This window comes from Hemibagrus wyckioides, linkage group LG20 (assembly GCF_019097595.1).
Source record: "Hemibagrus wyckioides isolate EC202008001 linkage group LG20, SWU_Hwy_1.0, whole genome shotgun sequence".
Taxonomy (NCBI): Eukaryota; Metazoa; Chordata; class Actinopteri; order Siluriformes; family Bagridae; genus Hemibagrus; species Hemibagrus wyckioides.
The window spans coordinates 9,320,650-9,341,892 of NC_080729.1; the positions used below are offsets into that span (position 1 = coordinate 9,320,650).

General features: G+C 38.5%; 1 protein-coding gene across 2 annotated transcripts in view; it reads left to right on the plus strand.

The window, feature by feature from the left end:
* adcy8 (adenylate cyclase 8 (brain)) overlaps nt 1–21,243 on the plus strand; it is a 58,600-nt gene that overhangs the window by 7,683 nt on the left and 29,674 nt on the right. For both annotated transcript variants that reach the window (XM_058372690.1, XM_058372689.1), the window contains exons 2-4: nt 12,469–12,618; nt 15,088–15,218; nt 18,982–19,093. In XM_058372690.1, the coding sequence (XP_058228673.1) occupies nt 12,469–12,618; nt 15,088–15,218; nt 18,982–19,093 (393 nt within the window). The remainder of the gene's footprint in view (nt 1–12,468; nt 12,619–15,087; nt 15,219–18,981; nt 19,094–21,243) is intronic.

The following is a 21,243-nucleotide window of genomic DNA, read 5'->3' on the forward strand; positions in this document are numbered from 1 at the left end:
AATAGCATGCGTGGGAAGATGATATGGAAAAAGCTTTCTCTGACTCACACTGCATCCCTCCTCCTTTCCATCCTATTCTTTACATCATCTTCTTTACCTTCTCTCTCTGTCTCTCTCTCTCTCTCTCTCTCTCTCTCTCTCTCTCGTGATTTCATTAATACCTTATCCTGCAAACATAAAATTTACCTTCAAAATCAACAACCTGTCACGAGTCTTTAAATACAAAGCTATTAACTTCTAAACATTTAACCAGCTAAAAGGTTTATTACATGTTTATTGCACATATCTCCTTAACAATAGCAAGATACGACTTAGCGAAAGTCTCTAGGCCACCAAGCAATAAAGGAGCAGGAAATTAATTACAATTTGAAGGTCTTATTGTGAAAGATAAGGCCACCTGCAGTTTGTCTCCTGTGGGTGTGTATGGTTACTGCTCTCACAGACACTTGTGTGTGTAAGACTGCCTAGCTTCTGACATGAGAAAGTAATAACTAAACTGTATACACTGTGTATATCACGGTGTTACAAATGCGTAAATGGATTTCACGCTGTTTTAATCTCAGTTGTGAGCATCTATCGCCATTGTAAGGGGACTAAGAGCAGGTACTGTAGTAAAAGTTGAGTTTTTGGGGACAGCAGGCAACCTGTGCTACAGGATTCATCTGAGAAAATCAGGGAAATCCACATCAAGTGCTTAAATAGAAAGGGAAATATTAGCTGTTGCTTGATAGCATGAATGTATGGTTAATTATGCTTAATGTTATCTCCTTAAAGTCTCTGAAATGCTGGTGATCGAAAGCTCTCACATGACAAGTCATCACCCACATGACTATAAAACATTGAAATGAAGACTTTAGTGGTTAAAGCATATGCAGTAGATATTACTCTGTAATTCTAACAAATATCTAACTCACTAATATTACATGAACCGACCTCAGTAGTGTTTTTAAATGTTCACATCTATGAGCAACACTTTGTAGAGTTTTTAGTGATTGTTGTGTCCATCACTACTTGGTATTAATGCAACTTTCAGAGTTTGTGTTTTTTAGTAGAAAACTATAACTGGGTCCAAAACCAACACAACCTTTTTAAATGCAACAAATAGCATTCAATTCAAACGTGTACAGTGTGAGGGCAATTACAAAAATATGTCAATTAAAATAACAATTGAAATAAAATGGTATATAGGTCTGCTGTCTTGTGTACTTAAATGCAATACTGTGCGTTATTGCTTATAACACACTGTAAAAATGCAAGAAATATATTTAATAAGACATGTCCAGTAACAAGAGTATTTCATTAAATGAATCTAAAAAAGAAAGTGTTGTCATTTCAAAAGAATAAGCAAGCCTAAATGTAAGTTTGAAGCATAATTTAATTCTGTAAGACTGGTGTCCAGTGGCAGGAACCCATGCTTTAGCCACAGTCAGGGTTCAATTCCTGGACACTGAGGGGTTAACTCTCAGTATCAGTCCTAAACCCAGATAAAATAGGATGGTTGCATCAGAAAGGGCCATAAACCCTGTGCAAAAATCAAATATGTGAATCGGATGATCTTTTGTGGCAATCCTAGGGAGCAGCTGAAGGACAACAATAACAACAACAGTAATAATAAAGTTGTAACAGTATCAGGCAATGTGAGATGTGCATTGTGAGGTTTCGCGTATATTTAGAAACTCAGTGCACGGGGTAACTTGTCTCTGATGTGGTTGCTTTTTGTCCAGTAAGTAAATTATATGTTTGGAAACTCCCAAGAGCGGTATTGGAATTTATTGTCAAATAAATGGATAGTAGAAAATAATCAAAAGAACCCAATTGACCTGTATGGAGAATTCTGTGCCAGAGTCAGAAGAAATCACACTGGTCAAATAATGTGGAATAACGCACTAATAAACACACAGCATTGCTTTTCTTTGTAACATGCATTGCTCATATGCCAGTTGAGCTCTTATGTGAGGAATATTGCTTTTTAAATAAAGGTTCACTTCATGTCAGAGGCAGATGTTATTCTTAGCTGCATTGCATTTCCCTGCTGTCAGTGGGAGGAAGTTGTGAATGTTGCGTATGCGAATATGAAATGCGATTGTGAGATTGTCCGATCACAATCCAAAACCACACTTGTTCGGTTCAAACACACACAGTATTTGATTAGCGTTTGGTCACATCTTCATGGTTTGAGAAGAATGGACGTTGTGCTACAATGAAATGCAGATGTCAGATTGTCCACATACAAACCCCTTAAAAGCGTGTGTGTGCAACGTGAATTACATTCATTTCTGGGAGAAAAAAAGGACACTTTTTGTATTGAATGGTTAGCTCAGAGTGTTTAATTTTGCATGTCATTAATCTGATTTGTATAGTGTATTGTATTAAACATTTTTCGCCAGGTGATTTTCTATCTAAAATAGAATTAAACGGCGTAATAACAATGGTTTTTCTTTTCAGTGTTACATGTTTTCTGCATGTCATAAATAAAAAACCTCTAGTGTCTGTATTGTATCTGACCTTATTTGACTGGTGTCATTATGTGATTTTCTGCCATGGAATGTTCTTCATAAAAGAGCTATTTTGAAGCCAGTGTTGTTAAACCTTTCGAAAGTCTATTTTTGTGCTTGCCTTTCTAGCTGATAATTTCCTGTCATTGTGTGAAGCTGTCTTCTGGCTTGGATTAATGACGGGAGTGATTACATCTGATGCTGAAGTGATTAAATGTCATTTATGGATCAGCAATCATAGCTGTCTTTTTTTTTTTTCTTCTGATCACTTCATCTGGGATGCACTCATCAGAGTGGATAAATCTGACAATTAATCAGTCCCATTTGAACTCATCAGGAGATGGAGTTTGGTGTATGGTGTCTTTAGATCTTCGATGTAGTTTTAGGATCTGTCTTTAATATAGGTCAGAACTGTTTTTAAACCAGACTCTGGCTTGTTATAATACTTTGCATTTATTCTGCTGAATATAGATCTGTCCTGAGATCTCTAAGTTGTACAAGCTGTTGTGGTTGTGTGTTTGGAGTTCACTGGAATTCATGAATTATACACTGCACTGTTGTATTTGTTTGTGTGAGTGTAATGGGCTGCTCACCAAGAGGTAGCTGTTCATTTTATTGCTTTTTATTTATTTATTTTTAAATCTTTAGGTTTGATATTCTTAAATCTTTAGATATTGATATTCTTGATATACTTCTGGTTTCATTGTGTATACCCTAAATCCAGGACTGCACTCAAAATAATAAACTGGGTGCGTCTCACTCAGCTCCCTAGTTCCCTAGGTGGTGAATCAGTGTCTTGTGTTTCATAAAGTGACATTTGGGCAGTCTTTAACTTATTGCTGCACCTTTAGATGTCAGTGGCAGGACAACAAATTCTATGTGCCTCGAAATAACAGAATAGGAAAGTGTAGAGTTGGGGGTTTGATTGAATCTTTGGATAAAGACTTACAAAGAGATACAGTATATAGGCTAGGAATGTTAAACTTGATGCTTCATTCAAGTTTAATATTCAAGCCTGCTGTATGCTACAAAAGAATCAAGTGCTAACTTTGTAGAAATTTATAGAAATTAAAGGGTCTAAACACAACTGATTCGAAAAACAGGCTTCATGATTGAAAAACTGAAATCAAAATTATTTTGTTCAGGGTAACTCTCCCTCTCTCTCTCTGTCCCTGGTCAGATTGTGTGTCTTCTTTCTTGTGAGTAATGTTCCAAGAAAGTAAAAAGTATCTGAATTTTGCCTACCTGCATGAGTGTTTATAAAAATAAATAAATAAATAAATAAATCAGGCAACTGGATAATTTTATGTGCTCTCTTCACCCAGCTATCAGTGAATGGCTTGTGCTTGTGTTCTTCTCATACTGATACTGAATCTAGCAGAACTGTCTACACCCGCTCTAATGTGAGAATTAGTGGTAAGTGGCCCTCTGTGGTAATCTAGAACTGACTCGGTTTTATTTTTGCTTTACAAATCAATCAAATCAAGAACAGATCTCCTGGCTTCATTGTGTGTTTATGAGTCACCTTATTGTTAATAATCTGAATGAGCTGCCTAGTAAGTAAAGATAAGCACCAAGGTGCACATCGTCTGAATAAATAATGTTGTGTTTTAGTTTGCTGACATATGATGTCATATACTGACATGCTATAAACACCAACTCTGAATATGATCCAATGTAATACATTCCTGTGATGCATCTATGAGTATGACAGATACTATGATTGTTCTAATCGATGGACGTCATGTGTCAGTGCTGTTTGCTGTAAAGCAACAAAGCTCAAATCATCTCTCTTCCCATCATGCATCACGTACACATACAACAGTAACTGTATCTCTTTCCATCAATGGTAACATCATGCTCCTGGCTCATTTCATCCATTATGTGACTTGATCTATCAAGCTGTCTGGAACGCAGTGTTCCCTTTTATTTATTACGTTTAGATGGATGGATGTGGAATGAGAGAGACGGAGGGTAGGAGAGAGAAAGAGACATGGAGAGGAAGTGAGGAATAGGGAGAGAATTAAAGATAGAAAGATAGAGAAAGAGGAAGAGGAGGAAGATAAAAACATAAAGGAAGATATGGTGCAGAAAGGGATACATTGTGGAATTTCGATTCTACTATTTCTGCTCGTTTGTGTGTGTGTGTGTGTTATCTTTTGGATCTCCTCACCAGGGAATTATTTAACACACACACACACACACACACATCCTATGGGGCTTTTAGAGTAGCAGGTGCTGAGGCACGTTCGGACTTGTTTATCCAGTGTCTTGGAGCATGTGTATCTGTGGACCTGTTGCTCTGTAAGATGTAATTGTTTCAGTAGGTAATGATTGCAGCTGGTTACAAAATAATCCCTGAAGAAAATGCATGCTGTTTTCGAGTCGAGGCATATTTTTAGGAGATCTCTTGAGGCACATGACTAAGTGTGTAACATATGGGGCAAGACCATTGATCAGTCATGCCTGCAGGAGCAATAGCTTCACCAACATCTAATCTGAATGTACCATAGATGTAACAAAAAAATAATAATTGGGAACATGGACCTATCTGTTTATTTCAGCTGATTTATTTAAACCCAAAACATGGTTGCTTAACCCAACACATAAGATCTATTTATATATAAATGTTTTCCACCATAAACTGATGTTTGTATTAACAACTAATGACCAAGCATGTCATTTAACCAATTAGGTCATTCCAGAATTTTTTTTTTTGCTTGTACTCAAACACTTTTCACTTACAATTAACATCATCTGCCATATGACTGATATCGAAATCTCAGATTGAAAGCACAGTCTCTAAAAGCACTGAGACCTCCTTGGATATGAGTGTGAAATAATGAGCTTAGAACAATAAGTAGGAGTACTTTAGAGCCGGCGATACCGTTCTACTAATCAACTACTCATTACTAACTACGAAGACCAATTAGCATTCATTAATCTAAATAGCAAAGATCACACTTGAACTAATTGAAAACTGCTTTATTACTTTTCTAATATCAGTTGACATGACCTGATATTAAGCTCAGTATGTACAAACAAAAGCAGGACTTTATTTTCATGTCACTAAATGTTAATTAACTCTCACATCTTGCCATTTTGGTTGGTCGTGGTTTTTCTTCACATCTTTATGCTGTTGCTATTTTGGTTCTAAATTAATGCTGCACCATGGAGCAGAGCAAAAGGTGGTGTGACATTATCTCCCAGAGCAGTGAAGTATTAAAACCTATTTCCAAAAATGTGACAGCAACGGTGGTGACTACTAAAGGCCAGTTCATGCCAAGAGCTTTTATGAATTTGTACTAGAGATTACATCTATGACACATGCTGTATAAACCAGTTTACTGATGTAATAGTAAGCAACATCAATTCCGTTAGGACCAAAGCATTTCCAGGTAATGTTCCAGTTTGGAAAGTTTTTTTTCCTTCTGGCTTGTGTTGCTTTCTCTTTCGCATTCCTTGTTGTGGAAAATGTTTCTAAAGAAAAATAAATCATTTTGAAGACAAGGGGTTTAGGATGGCAAAAAATCTGGCTTTATTGAGAAGCAACAAAGCCGAGACATCTGCAGATCATCTGAATCAATACAGTTATGAAGCAGCCTTTTATACAGTCTTAAAATGATGTCCCCTTGCTTTTGGTCATACCTTGATCTCTCACCACAATTATTTCCCCATATTGTCATATAATTGTATAATAATAATAATTAATATAAAAAGAAAACTATTTATTCTTAGATGAAACTTGTTTTGACCAAACTTCATCACATATGTTTCATGCTGATTTTATATATATGTATATATATATATATATATATATATATATATATATATATATATATATATATATATATATATATATATTGCCAAAAGTATTCGCTCACCCATCCAAATAATCAGAACCAGGTGTTCCAATCACTTCCATGGTCACAGGTGTATAAAATCAAGCACCTAGGCATGCAGACTGTTTTTACAAACATTTGTGAAAGAATGGGTCGCTCTCAGGAGCTCAGTGAATTCCAGCGTGGAACTGTGATAGGATGCCACCTGTGCAACAAATCCAGTCGTGAAATTTCCTCGCTCCTAAATATTCCACAGTCAACTGTCAGCTGTATTATAAGAACGTGGAAGTGTTTGGGAACGACAGCAAGGCCACGTAAACTGACGGAGCGGGGTCAGCAGATGCTGAGGCGCATAGTGCGAAGAGGTCGCCAACTTTCTGCAGAGTCAATCGCTACAGACCTCCAAACTTCATGTGGCCTTCAGATTAGCTCAAGAACAGTGCGCAGAGAGCTTCATGGAATGGGTTTCCATGGCCGAGCAGCTGCATCCAAGCCATACATCACCAAGTGCAATGCAAAGCGTCGGATGCAGTGGTGTAAAGCACGCCGCCACTGGACTCTAGAGCAGTGGAGACGCGTTCTCTGGAGTGACGAATTGCGCTTCTCCATCTGGCAATCTGATGGACGAGCCAGGAGAATGGTACTTGTCTGACTGCATTGTGCCAAGTGTAAAGTTTGGTGGAGGGGGGATTATGGTGTGGGGTTGTTTTTCAGGAGCTGGGCTTGGCCCCTTAGTTCCAGTGAAAGGAACTCTGAATGCTTCAGCATACCAAGACATTTTGGGCAATTCCATGCTCCCAAATTTGTGGGAATAGTTTGGAGCTGGCCCCTTCCTCTTCCAACATGACTGTGCACCAGTGCACAAAGCAAGGTCCATAAAGACATGGATGACAGAGTCTGGTGTGGATGAACTTGACTGGCCTGCACAGAGTCCTGACCTCAACCCGATAGAACACCTTTGGGATGAATTAGAGCGGAGACTGAGAGCCAGGCCTTCTCGTCCAACATCAGTGTGTGACCTCACAAATGCGCTTCTGGAAGAATGGTCAAAAATTCCCATAAACACACTCCTAAACCTTGTGGACAGCCTTCCCAGAAGAGTTGAAGCTGTTATAGCTGCAAAGGGTGGACCGACATCATATTGAACCCTATGGATTAGGAATGGGATGTCACTTAAGTTCATATGCGATTCAAGGCAGGTGAGCGAATACTTTTGGTAATATAGTGTGTATATATATATATATATATATATATATATATATATATATATATATATATATATATTTATTTATTTATTTTTTTTTTTTTTAAATCACAATCAACACTTATGAACAAAATCTCCTTTTTATGCAAACCAGTTTATCACTCACACGGCTGTTTTCCAGTCTAAAACCTCTTCATCATGCTCAAACAGCATATTTGAGCCTTGATAATGTTATTAGACCTAATTTTGATTGAAAGCACACAAGTCGTATTTAAATCAAGTGCTATAAAAGTTCACGTATAACATCAAATATATTCCAGACCTCCCAATGATATTGTAGTTTAGGTTCACACCCAATATTAAAACTCCATATACTCCTAAATGATGACCTGAATACTCATTAATGCCCAGATCTGCATCTTTATCTGAGAGAAGAATTATTTATATGACTAAACAAGTAGGTTTTCAGACTGGGAGTGTGTCTGGGTCCAAAACATTACCAGGAAGGATATCCCATATTTAGGAAAACCTTTACATTCACACAGATTGTTGGATCAGAATAGACTGAAAGTTTCCTTTGGTACCCTGTGAGGAGTAAATAAGGTTTTATAATGACCGTGATATTTCACTGGAAGTCATTGTAATGTTGGTAGATTGAGGGTAATATGCTTAAAGTTTCTGGTTCTCCTGGAGTTTGGCTTCTACATTCTGCATTGGAGCTTGTTTATTTCTGATCTGGAAAAATGCTGTCACATTTAATACCACTTAATGTGTTTCGAATACAAGTTGATAATCACACCAAGGTCTTTCAATGTTTTTTTTTTTAATTATTATTAATTTTCATTTTTAGAAACTCAAAACAAAAACAAAACAAAAATTTCATGATTCTTGGTAAGTTCACGGTAAGGTCACATCAGCTGACCTGTTATATGACGTCATTTGTTGATATTCACTCACAGACCATGACGGATCCACTTGACTGAGGTCTTGATTCATAGAAAGCTGCAGGCAAATTGATGCTAAAAAGATTTTTTGACATAATGGCACTTTTGTAAGGGAGACCACAGGATTTTCTGCCTCAGTTTGTCACACCATACTTGGTCTTAAGTAATGGAGAGTGTGGGAAAGAGGTAAAGAAGTGAGTGCAGGCAGGTTGGAATGGGTGGAGAAAGGTGTCTGGGATTCTGTGTGATAGAAAAATATCGGCGAGAATCAAGGGGAAGGTGTGCAAGACAGTGGTGAGACTGGCCATGCTGTATGGTTTAGAGGCAGTGTCACTGAGACAGAGACAGGAGTCAGAGCTGGAGGTAGCAGAGCTGAAGATGTTGAGGTTCTCTTTGGGAGTGACAAGGTTGGACAGGATTAGGAACGAGTACATCAGAGGGACAGCTCATGTTGGGGGACAAAGTTAGGGAGGCCAGATTAAGGTGGTCTGGACATGTTCAGAGGAGGGAGAGTGAGTATATTGGTAGGAATGTTGGACATGGAGCTGCCAGGCAGGAGGCAAAGAGGAAGGCCAAAGAGGAGGTATATGGATGTAATAAATGAGGATATGAAGATAGTGGGTGCAAGTGTTGAGGATGCAGAAGATAGGGATAGATGGAGAGAGATGATTCACTGTGGCGACCCCTGAAGGGAAAAGCCCAAAGAAGAAGTCTCAAGATTATATGTTTCTTATATTCCTCCTACAGTTAAAGCATAGTCTGGTTAAATCAGATGGAATCATAGAAAAGTTTTGTCCCAAACTCTACTCGAAAAAAAGCATAATTTCTATGTTGATGATGTACAGCAAGCACCAGAACTGATTGTTCAGCACTGAGAAGCAGTGAAGCACTGCCATTCAGATGAAGTCACTCCAATGAAGAGGGGCCACAATGTTTTTAGACCACAACAATACTGTGACAAGCCCAACAGTATGCCATTCAGAGAATACAGTAGAATCAGGGTAAAACCCCAGGGTTTTTTGTGCAGAATAGAAAAACAGTAACAAAAAACTTTCATAACAAATATTGTAGTATTACAGTTTGCTTGCCACTGCCTGCTTAGCTTTTACACATTTTACTTTTACTTTGCCTACTGCAACAGTGCAATCAGTTTCTTGCACAGAGCGATGGATCACACACACGCACACACACACAAACACACACATATACGTGGGGGAGGGACAGAGCTTATGTATTCACTACCCCTCTGACATGTTACCAAATACCTAGCTCCAGGTGCAAACCCACTGGAGGAAGTTACACTGGATAAAATAGCCTTCAAGCCAAGTCTGTAAGAAACAGGACCAGTAGCATGGCATCTTTAAAAAGCTTATCAATAATTAATGACATATAAATACATATAAATAGCTTTTCACTTTTGGATTAAATCCCAGCCTTTGCTACAATTTCATTTATGATGCTTGGTCATTCTGCCAGCTACATATTTCACACTATAGAGACTATACTGCAGACTAAAGGGATCCTTTAAAAAATTCATGGATCTTCTCCACATAAACTGTGATCACTAATGCTGTTCACTGTAACAGATTTCAGAGCATATTGTTTGCTAAATCTGCTTGGAATTGGATGCAAGTCTGTTATTTTCCAGTGAACCGATGAGTGATTGGAGAGGAGACTGAGGGCTTAATTCTCTGTAAGTTCCAGTGCCATTTTTTTTGGGAAGGCTATGGATGTGAGACAGGGCATGTTTCCAGTGAACAGTCACACACCACAGAGTAAGGAATGGATGCAGTCAGCTGTATAAAAATCTTAGTGTAACACTGAATTTTACATTTTAGGCAGCATACATAATGTAATATATTTGGGGGAAATGTGTGTGATCTGTCAAAATAGGCTCAAAGATAAATAAGAAACTGCGTTAAAAATTTCAGACTGTATTTCTGTTTTTATTAAAACAGGATATGGACAAAACACAAATTATGACAGGGAGATGAGACTTGGATACTTTGCCAGAGTGAGCAGAAGTGACACTGGTTCTGGGTTATGTAAAGTATGTAAAATGACTGATTTTCATTAGAAATCAGAAGACCATAAATGAGTATATGAATTTGACTGAAACACATGGGATGAGGTTGTGGGTAGAGTGGGTGTTCTAGGAATAAAAGACTTAAGAAAGGAAACACGGAAGCTTGGGGATATGTTAATAACATGGGTGAAGTAGAACAGAATTATTGTGGAAGGACTGATTTCACAGGGCAAGAGTTTCATTCCATACTTGAGAAATCTCATTTCCTTTGTCAACATCTTTACAGAGTCAGCCAGTTCATAAACTGGAGTTCATTTCAAAACCAGTTCTCAACAACTGGTGCATTAATGGGTGTGGCTATCCAGAGAAACAAAGATGGGTTGTTGCTCAGTACACAATGGAAAGGTATGAGCCAGGTGGTTGAATGACTCAGAGAGTTTGTGGCATATTTACCCCATGGGAGGAATTCCTCTGGACAATTAATGCAGAATGTGATTCATCCAGGTTTTTCAAAGCATAGCAAGGATTGAAAGGGACATCTGGCAGAGCCTAGGTGAACTAGCAGTCAGTGTCCTGAGTTTTGTCAGTGATGAACCACAACTCTGACAAGACGGTGTTGTTAGGAAGGTTTGGGGTTAGTGGAGCACATGCAAGATACATTGTTTGCTAAGACCATTGTAACAAGAATAATTTGAAAATAATTGGGTTCTTTGTGGTTCCTGGTGGTTTGGTGGTTAGCATACCTCCTGGTCTAGGGGTTTGATTTTCATCTCTGCCATGTGTGTGTGGAGTTTTGTGTTCTCCCTGTGCCTTAGGGGTTTCCTCCAGGCACTCTGGCTTCCTCCTCCTGTCCAAAGTCATGCATTGTGGGCTGATTGGCATCTCTAAATTGTCTCTAGTGTGTAAATCAGAATGTGCAATTGTGCCCCATGATAGACTTGCATCCTGTCCAGGGTGTACTCTTTCCTGTGCCCCAAGTCTTCTGGGATAGGCTCCAGGTTCCCCATGACCCAGCAGGATAAGCAATGTAGAGAATGGATGGATGGATGGATGGACAGATGGGTGGGATGGGATGGAATCATTGGAAATTGGCTAATAAAAGAGTTATAGTTGTCTAATTTCTTACCTTTCTAATCTAGTAAAGAAGAGTGTCCATCAAGCTCATCTTAGGGTGAGTGACATTTGAGGTATTTGAGGTTCTTGTTGTTGTAGAAAATGAATGGGTGTTTGGCTCACATCAACCGATGTCACCATTCTTCCGCTGTTGGAAGAATGAACTTAGATCGAGGTTGTTTAGAAGAGAGTGGAGTTGCATGGATGCTGACATTTCAGGCGAATTTTTGGTAGAAATCCCAAGACACTCTTTGGTGCTTTTTGAAGTGGGTCACCCTGATACTGCTTGAACATGGACTTTCCCTGTGATGAACATCTTATGATGTAACCCAGAAAAAAATGAAATAATGAAATACTGTAAATAAATAAATAAATAAATAATAAAAATAGTCTAGCTCATAGGATCTGCAAGCAACTATAATGTTTTGATGAGAGAAGCTTCCAAATTAAATATTTAATTAAGATTTCTATCATTACACAGTACACATCGGAATACACAAGCATCTGTCCCTCTTTATCAAACAAACTAACACACACACACACACACATATTACTGTCATTGTCAAGGCCTTCCATTTACATAATTTTTAATTTAGCATTATTTTACCATGAGGAGACCAAGTGTATGGACAATGTCTGATATTTCTATCTTTGTACAGCTTGGTTGTCAAAACAAAAACATACACAGTCATGCATACACTAATTCTCATAGACACATGGATGTTTGTGGCTGATTCTTATTGCTCAATGCTAGCATATATATATATAAGCTATAAATATGTCTCTGTGTCCCTCTCTTGGTCTCTCTCTCTCTCTCTCTCTCTCTCTCTCTCTCTCTCTCTAGCTCTGTGCCCAGGTGTTGTTGTTCCTGTGTATGAACACTGCGGGTGTGTTTATCAGTTACCTGGCAGACCGTGCTCAACGGCAGGCCTTTTTGGAGACACGCAGGTGCATTGAAGCTCGCCTCCGCCTGGAGACTGAGAATCAGAGACAGGTTAGTTTGTCTGCATGAAGCTGTGTGTTTACGTGTTTGAACAGAATGGAAAGCATCCTGACAGATAACTGTTCATGTGACCCTCTAGACCAGAAAATCACTCTGTGTATGTATCTATTGCTGATATTCACAAAATCAGTAAGATTATCATACAAGAACACTCTTGGGGCAACAACACAAACACAAACACACACACACACACACTCAAACACACACTCAAACACACACACTTACACAGGCCACACTTGACTGGCAAATAGAACCCCCTTCAACAAATCACCTGAGAGCTCTCTGTAAGACAGAGGGAGGGGAAGAGACAGAGAGAAAAGGAGAAACACGGTGAGAAAGGGAAGGTAAATATTCCCTTAGGAGTCTGAGTACCTTTTCTTTTTGTCTGACTTTCTCATGAGATTACTTCTCTCATCTTTAAATCAATTACTTTTTCTCCCTCCCCTGGGCCAGGAATTCCTAGAAGAGAGAGGATATAGCTAGATGCTTGTGTGTGTGTGTGTGTGTGTTTGTGTGTGTGTGTATTCTCAACCTTTCTCAATGTTGGAAGGTCTGTATTAAGAGAGGGGTACAAAATCATTTTCTAAACATTAGTATTCTGGAACATTGTGAAGGTCATTATTAACTAGTGGAAAGAATTGGGCACCAGAGTGACTTTGATGAAAGGACAACATGAAAAATGATCAGAGAGCCAAGATTCCTTATGCAACATTAAACCCTCATATTCTTCACATATCTGCTTTCTTAAAACCAAGTGTTATGGACTGATGAGACCATAATAGAACATTTTGGGCAAAAATACAACAGCTTAGCAGCCAAGAACATACCCATAGTGAAGCATGGTGGTGGCAGCATCATGTTGTAGGAATAGTGTTATCTATTCACCTGGGTCTGGGGTTCTCTTGAAGATAGAGCTTTTAGGCACAAAAATTAAAGGACTCTATTAGACAGCTAAAGATCAAGAAAGCACAAATCCAAACATATCCCAACTTTTGATGTTGGGGTCAGAGCACAACGGGTCTTGATCAGGGGGCCAACAGTGGCAGCTTGGCAGTGCTGGGGCTTGAACCCTGATCTTTTCGATTAACAACCCAGAGCCTTAAACACTTGAAATGACAAAAAAACAATAAAAAATTTTTATTCTCCATATCTGTAGAATAATCCATCTATCAATCCATCTATTTTCTGTACTGCTTATCCTACACAGGGTCATGGGAGACCTCGAGCACTTACCATCTTTAGGGCACAAAGTGGGGGAAACCCTGGACAGGGTGCAAACCCATTGCAGGAGCAAACACAAACACACACACACACACACTCTTCAGGGGTGGTGGTGCTTCAAGGGGTTAAGGCTCTAGGTCATTGACTGCAGGATGTGGGTTCAAGCCCAAGCACCGCCAAGCTGCCACTGTTGGGCCCTTGAGCAAGGCTCCCAACCCACCCTGCTTCAGGGGCACTGCATCAAGGCTGACCCTGTGCTCTGACTCCAACCCACATGGATGGTATATGTGAAGAAAAAAGTTCACTTTGCAGTAATGCATATGTGACAAATAAAGACAAATTAACTTACAGACAACATTTACATTTCTGTTATTTAGCAGATGCCCTTATCCAGAGCAACTGAGTGTTAAGGGCCTTAAGGGAAATTTTAATCTCATTTTACACAACTGAGCAACTGAGTGTTAAGGGCCTTGCTCAGGGGCCCAGCAGTGGCAGTTTGGTGGGCCTGGGATTCAAACTCACAACCTTCCAATCATTAGACCATTTAAAGACTATCTAAAGATGTCGATCACCCTCCCTCCCTACAGGGAGAACATGCAAACTGTTTATGCACACAGGATGATGGCAGGAATCTTGCCCCAACCCTGGCATTGTGAGGCAAACCACTAAGCCACTGTGCCCCCTGTAGGATGATGATAATTTATATTTGAGTACACCATATTAAACACCTAAACAAAATCAGTAATAATAATAATAATAATAATAATAATAATAATAATAATAATAATAATTTAGTAGACTAGTGCAAGTTCTAACAATAAGAATAAACTTTAACAATGATAGAGACAATTTGCATATGCAGGAATCTCAAATTAAAATGTAGGTGATGGGGCTTAGTTGGAATCAGAATCCTCAGATGTGAATCTTTATCAAGGTCTTAGACCTTCACGTGAGTAACAGGCACTTTTGTATGAAGTATAATGGGCTAAATTAGGGTGTGGTGTATGCATATGACAGGTAAATAAGGGAGAAGGGTGCAGAGGCTTGTTGAGACTGATTAATCATTTGTTCTCAAACCAGTGCTCATTTGAATGTAGTTTCATGAATCATTGTTGTAGATCTATTCATGTGTGCTCAAATTTATGCTTATATTTGTGCAACTTTGATGAATAAGGGCTATTATGTGCATGTGAATAATGAAGGCTACTGAACTTGATTACCCATGTTCCCCTGTGCCAGGAGCGTCTGGTGTTGTCAGTGTTGCCACGGTTCGTGGTTCTGGAGATGATTAATGACATGAGTAATGTAGAAGACGAGAATCTCCAGCATCAATTTCACCGCATTTACATCCACCGCTATGAGAACGTCAGGTAATTCCAACAGGCCATCAGGTCAAACAGCAGACCCTGCCTTTCCAGTGTTCTTACACACACACACACACACACAGTGGTGGACCGTCAGGGCCAACAAGGACTTCTCTGCTGGCCTAAACAGCAGTGATCTGAATCACTGACTTACATATTAATATATTTAATATATTTTCTTATGAATGTGTATTAAATTATTCCCAATAGTCTATTCTCTACATTTCATAGCTTTTCTCTTGGTTGCGCTGCTTCCAGTAGTGTATATTTATGTTAAGAGTATTTATCCAATCATATTTCAGCCAGTGGCTGACATCATGTGTTGCCAGGGTGAAAGAAATCTGCCTTAAGGCCTTTAGAATAAATAGTGCAGGCATCCGTAGTTTAAAATAAGTGGCAATGAAATTGTTACATTAACCAAACAGATTTCGAGTTGGCGTCACTGGGGCCATCTAGCAGGCATACGATTATGTCAGCAATTTCCCGTCCTTTGATTGGATAATTGGAGTAGTCAGAGGCAGAAACTGCAGAAACTAAATAAAATATATATATATTTTAACTCACAATGGCTGACAGAGGAGAAGAAATTGATTTAGTTGCAGACATCCTTACAAATGCATTTTCAAGGCGGACTGTAATAAAAGTGACTATTCCTTGTGAGGTGTAAAATACTGCAGCCTAATTTCTTTTTTACTTTGCTATTTAATGGTTGATTAGTATCTATTGCCGTGGCGTCATAATGAGGGTATAGAGGTGGATTAATTCAGGAAGGACACCGGTGAAGGCCAAGGTGTGAAATGCATGGCCTGCCACTGCACACACACACACACACACCTTGACTAACCCTGCACTGAACTCATTGTATATTACACACATGTGTGTGATGAGCTTTATGACTCATTGCAATGATTCAGACCCTTTGGATTATAATCTGTTAAACAATTGTTGCTGTGTTGATCCGTTTAACTCAGCAGGCAGGGCATTTAGTCTTTGTTTCTTTATTCACAAAACATTTTACTTTACTATAATACTATACTTTATTCACATAATATGATTTTAAATTTCCATTGATACTACGCTCTTAAACAGTGACTGAGAGAATGTGTAAGGATCATGAGTCAAGTTTTTATTAGGAAAAACATTCTCATATTAAACAAAATAACTCTTAGCTACGGCAGAAAGGGAAACATAGCAAACTTGAATGGACACAACAAATAATAATGATAATAATTAAAAAAAAGATTTAAAAAGAGAGAGCATAGCTGAACAATAGATGGCTATGAATCTTATCAAAGAACAACATGATACAGGCAAGAACTTAAATTGGATATTAAATGTCTATACAACCCTGTAAAACTGGCTGGTATTTGTGATGAAAAAGATAAATCATTTTAGAATTTTTTCCATCCTCATGAAAATGTACCATGTATAAATAATTTTCATGGATACATGCTGAAGCCATGGTCTCCAAAGAGCTTTACAAAGCATGCATGGTATCTCACTTGTTGGAAGTATCAATCAGCAGAGAGATATAAAAGAATTTCCAAAACATTAGATGTGCAATGAAACTCTGTAAAGGCCATCAGGACAGCCCTCCAATGTTTATTAAAGGGCAAGACGAAAACCTATTAAAGGAACTGCAGGAATATCTGACAAGTATTGATTACTCTTTGAATGTGACAACAACCTCTCATGTTCTTCAGATGCATGGGCTATGGGGTATCATGGATAGCCAGAAGCTCTTTCTAACAAAAAAAAGACACATCAGAGCTCAACTAAATCACCCAAACCATGTTGTTTGAGGAGACCAAATCCAATAGTTATATTAATTATATAATTCCAAACGGTTTGTTTGTTTGGTGCAATAAAAGCCCACAGTGCAGCATGGTGGTGGCAGTATCATGCTTTAGGGCTGCTTTACTCCAGCCAAAACTGTGATGAAGGTGAAAGGAATCATCAATAACTACAAATACCAGTCATTTTTAGCACAAAACCTTCCAGTATCTGCTAGTAAGCTGAAGATGAAAAGGAATTTCATATTACAGCAGAACAATAACCCAAAGCATGCATCCAAATCAGCAAGGAAATGGCTCAACCAAAAGAAGATCGATGTTTATGAATGATGTAGTCAGAGCTCAGACCTGAATCCAACTTATAATCTGTGTCCCGAAGCAAGCTATGCACAGGAGATACCTGTACATTTTGATGGATCTAGAACGATTTTACAAGAAAGAATGGGAAAATAATGCCAGGAGTCAAGATGTTCCATGCTGATAGACTCTTAAAAAAGATGTAGAATGAAATCATAACAATATATTAGTTCAGGGGTGTGCAATTAGGTTACTTATGAAATTAGGTTACTGTAAGTTTTAGATTTCTTATTTTTTCCCATAAGATTTCTGATTGTGGTTCACTTAATTTTTATATGTTGCAGTTTTACACTGAGGTCTGACATCTTGCAAAAAAAATCTTGGCCTATTCATTTATTTTTAATATTTTTTCATCACAAAAACCTGCCATTTTAACAGGGATGTGTTGACTTTTTATATCCTCTGTATATGGAGGACATGATGGAGTAAGAGCACACGGGTAAGTGAAATGCTGTACAGGGAACTGATGGAATGGTGAATATTTTATGGAACTCGTGCTAAGTGGGAAATGATGTTGAAGTGAAATCCTCTGCACTGGGTTCGCACTGCTGAGGGTGTGGTGTTGTGAGCTGTTGGAAAAGGTCAGCTTGCTGGCTGGACTGGCCATGTTACAGTAATTTAGAGAACAGTATGTGTTGAAACTTTGTTGCAGTGATGACCTTGGGAGGACATTACAGAGAAAAAAAGATATTGTGCAATAATAGTTAAATAATAGTTATAATAATATAATATATATAATAATAATATAATAGTTACCAAGTGCAATTGTTTCCATCCCAGGGAGTTTTTCCTTGCCACCATTGCTACAGGCTTGCTCATTAGGGATAAAATAGTCTAATTATAGAATTTAATAATTTATTCTTATTTCTAGTTAATTAGTTATTTTTTATTTTTTATTATTAATTTTCATTTTTCCCTCCCCTTTCTCTGTTTTCGTCTTTTGTAAAGCTGCTTTGAGACAATGTTCATTGTAAAAGGCGCTATACAAAATAAATTGAATTGAATTGAACTGTTTTTTGTTTGTTTGTGAAATTATTATTGTTATTTTATTTTTCTTCTGTATTTATATAGATTTCTTTATCTTTGCTGCATATTTGCACATTTTTCTTTTTTTTTTCTTGCTGCTCTAACAGTATCTTTTAATTTCCTCATGTTTATGAATCAATTTGTCTGATTCACTTAAAAGAGCATAATGAAGGAAAATGAATGAACAAATCACAACTTACGCATCACTTTGTTTTAAAAGAAATATACAGTCAACATATACTATTTTAATATTCTCTAAAAATTCTCTAATTGTTTTACTTTGGCATCAGACATCCTGTTGATGCTGCTGTGACAAAAAGGGCTGCTTGTCAGCTGAGATCCTGTTCGATGATGAACACTGAGAGGGTGAGGCACATCAGGGAATTATTGAATAAAGCATGATCAGTTACATTACAGTGGGGTTTATAGAAGAGGTCAAATAGGCTGCAATTTGGAGAACAAATCAATTACTGGCAGTTTGTCAGTGTGTTGTACTACCAGTTACATCTTTACCTAGTACATAATTGTTTAGGTGCATAAAACCGGATAATCTGTGTGTTTATGTGTGTGATGTGTGTGTCTCCTGCCTGCAGTATTCTTTTTGCTGATGTGAAAGGATTCACAAACCTGTCTACCACCCTCTCGGCTCAAGAGCTCGTCCGGATGCTCAACGAGCTCTTTGCCCGCTTTGATCGTCTCGCACATGTGAGTAACCAAAACACGCGCGCACACACACACACACACACACACACATACTTTCTAACTGTAGTAGACTGTCTCATATGTGTGTGTCTAGCTCAGTGTTATAGAAAGGGAAGGAAAAAATACCCACTGAAACTGTAATATTAATTGGTGTTTCATGTTTTAATGACCAATTTTGTAAAAAAAAAACAAAAAAAAAAACGTTAATAGACCTATGCTTATTATAGCTACTACTGCTTTTATAGTAAGTTAAATGGTGTGAATCGCATCCAGTCTGTGCTTTGAGTTAAACGTCACTCAGTCATAATCCCTGCAGTGTACAGACAGATGTTGCTACCTGCTGGCCATCTCTGCTTGACACCTCCACCAGTGATGCCAGATTCATGGTCCTCAGCCAGGAGACCACTGATGTTTCACTCCTTACCACAGTACATCTCCTGTTTGTGGAACAGTGGGGTGTCTCCCTGCCTCCCCTGCAGCTGGCTTTCAGATCAAATGTGAATTCTCGGATTTCAATCCTTTCTCCTGATCCATAACCAAAAGCAGACCTTTTCTAGTTCCTTTGCCAGCTTTCTTCCAGCTTTTAGCAGCTTGGCTCACAGAACCCCCTTGTCTCTGAGGAGGCGTGATGTTGATGTGCAGATGAAGCCAACCTCCACAGGATATATGACAGCTTTCCAGCTGGCCACCCTGCACTTACCAGCAATCTCCAACGCTTCTGCCAGCTTCCTCAGAACTTGATTGTGTCACCACCTGCACCGGCCCTGAGCTAGCATGGTCTTGTAGCCTGTAAGAATGTCTTGGAGAGATTGAGAGAGAGTGCAATGCTCCTCTGTGCTAAACTATGGGTGGAGGTTGCTATGACACCCTAGGGTACCATAAGTGGATTTAGTCAGGAAACCAAGTCAGGCTTACAGGTCAGACCAACAACTGGCCTTGAGACAGAGATTTGCACTTATACTGCTATTTTCATATCCTGCCACTTTAACCTTGCCAATTCCTTCCTCTGTTTCCTTTTGGCTTTGGAATAGAGCTGCAAAGCTTGTCTCTATCCTAGCCTGGTGCATCCTGCCTGGACCCTGCCAATGTCTTCTTGGTGTTGTGGAGATTGCTGGTTGCCAGGTCCTCTTCTTCTTGGACATTCCACTTGTTGCCAGTGCACTTGGGCATCTGTACACTCATGTAGCTGATCAGTGGAATCTATTAGCTCTAGGATCGGTCTGGCTTTTTTCCTGCATGTGTCCCAGGCAGATGGCTTGCATTTGAATTGTGTTCCTCGGATACGGATATGGTAATGTCATGTTTGGTTTAATTGTCCAAGGGTAGTCATTGCATTTATTGAAATATTCCTGTCATAGTTTTTTTCTGTCAATGGGGAAAAAATAATAATTTTCTGTGTGCTTTTGAGTTAATGAGTATGTTCATGAAAATATCTGCTGTTATTTTAATATTTAAAACTTTGAGTCGACTGCGAGAGTGTGCCCAAGTTTTAATGTGACCACAAGATATTAAATCAAGGTCATTATATTATGTAATCTATTTTATCAAATTTGATGTGTCCATGCTTTAAAGTCGACCAAAGACTCTGCTACGCTTTCATCTAAATTTAAGTATGTGATGCTCACGAACAAATTCTACATAAAATTCGATCCTCTAGATAATGTCTCCTTCAGATGTTATTTCCTCTGGGCAAAAGAAAACCTTTGTTGACTTTTGTGGATTAATGAATCATATCTATTCATAGTTTCTGGCTCTAGCCTATATGCTGCAAGAAAAATCAGCTTTAATTCAGGGTCAGTATCATACATAATTGACATCCACCTCTGTTTTTTGTCAAATCATACTCTGAATACCAGTATGAACAACCCTTCACTCCCTGTACGTAACTCTGAATATGGCTCAGAGAAATAAGCAGCCTTCTGTTTCTGCACAAACCTGTGAGGACAGATTCAGAGATGGAGCCAGTAATTCAATCAGCAGCTGCTGCAGCACTCACATGAGCCTGAAATAAGCTTCATTTGATATTTATGGTAGTGTTCAGGCACCAAAGATGAGCTTCAATATCGCAGCTAGAGATGTCAGGCTAAACTATCCTTAGAATGTGAATTTTAAAACTCAATATGAGTGTTTGTGAAAAGAAAAAAGGAACCTGT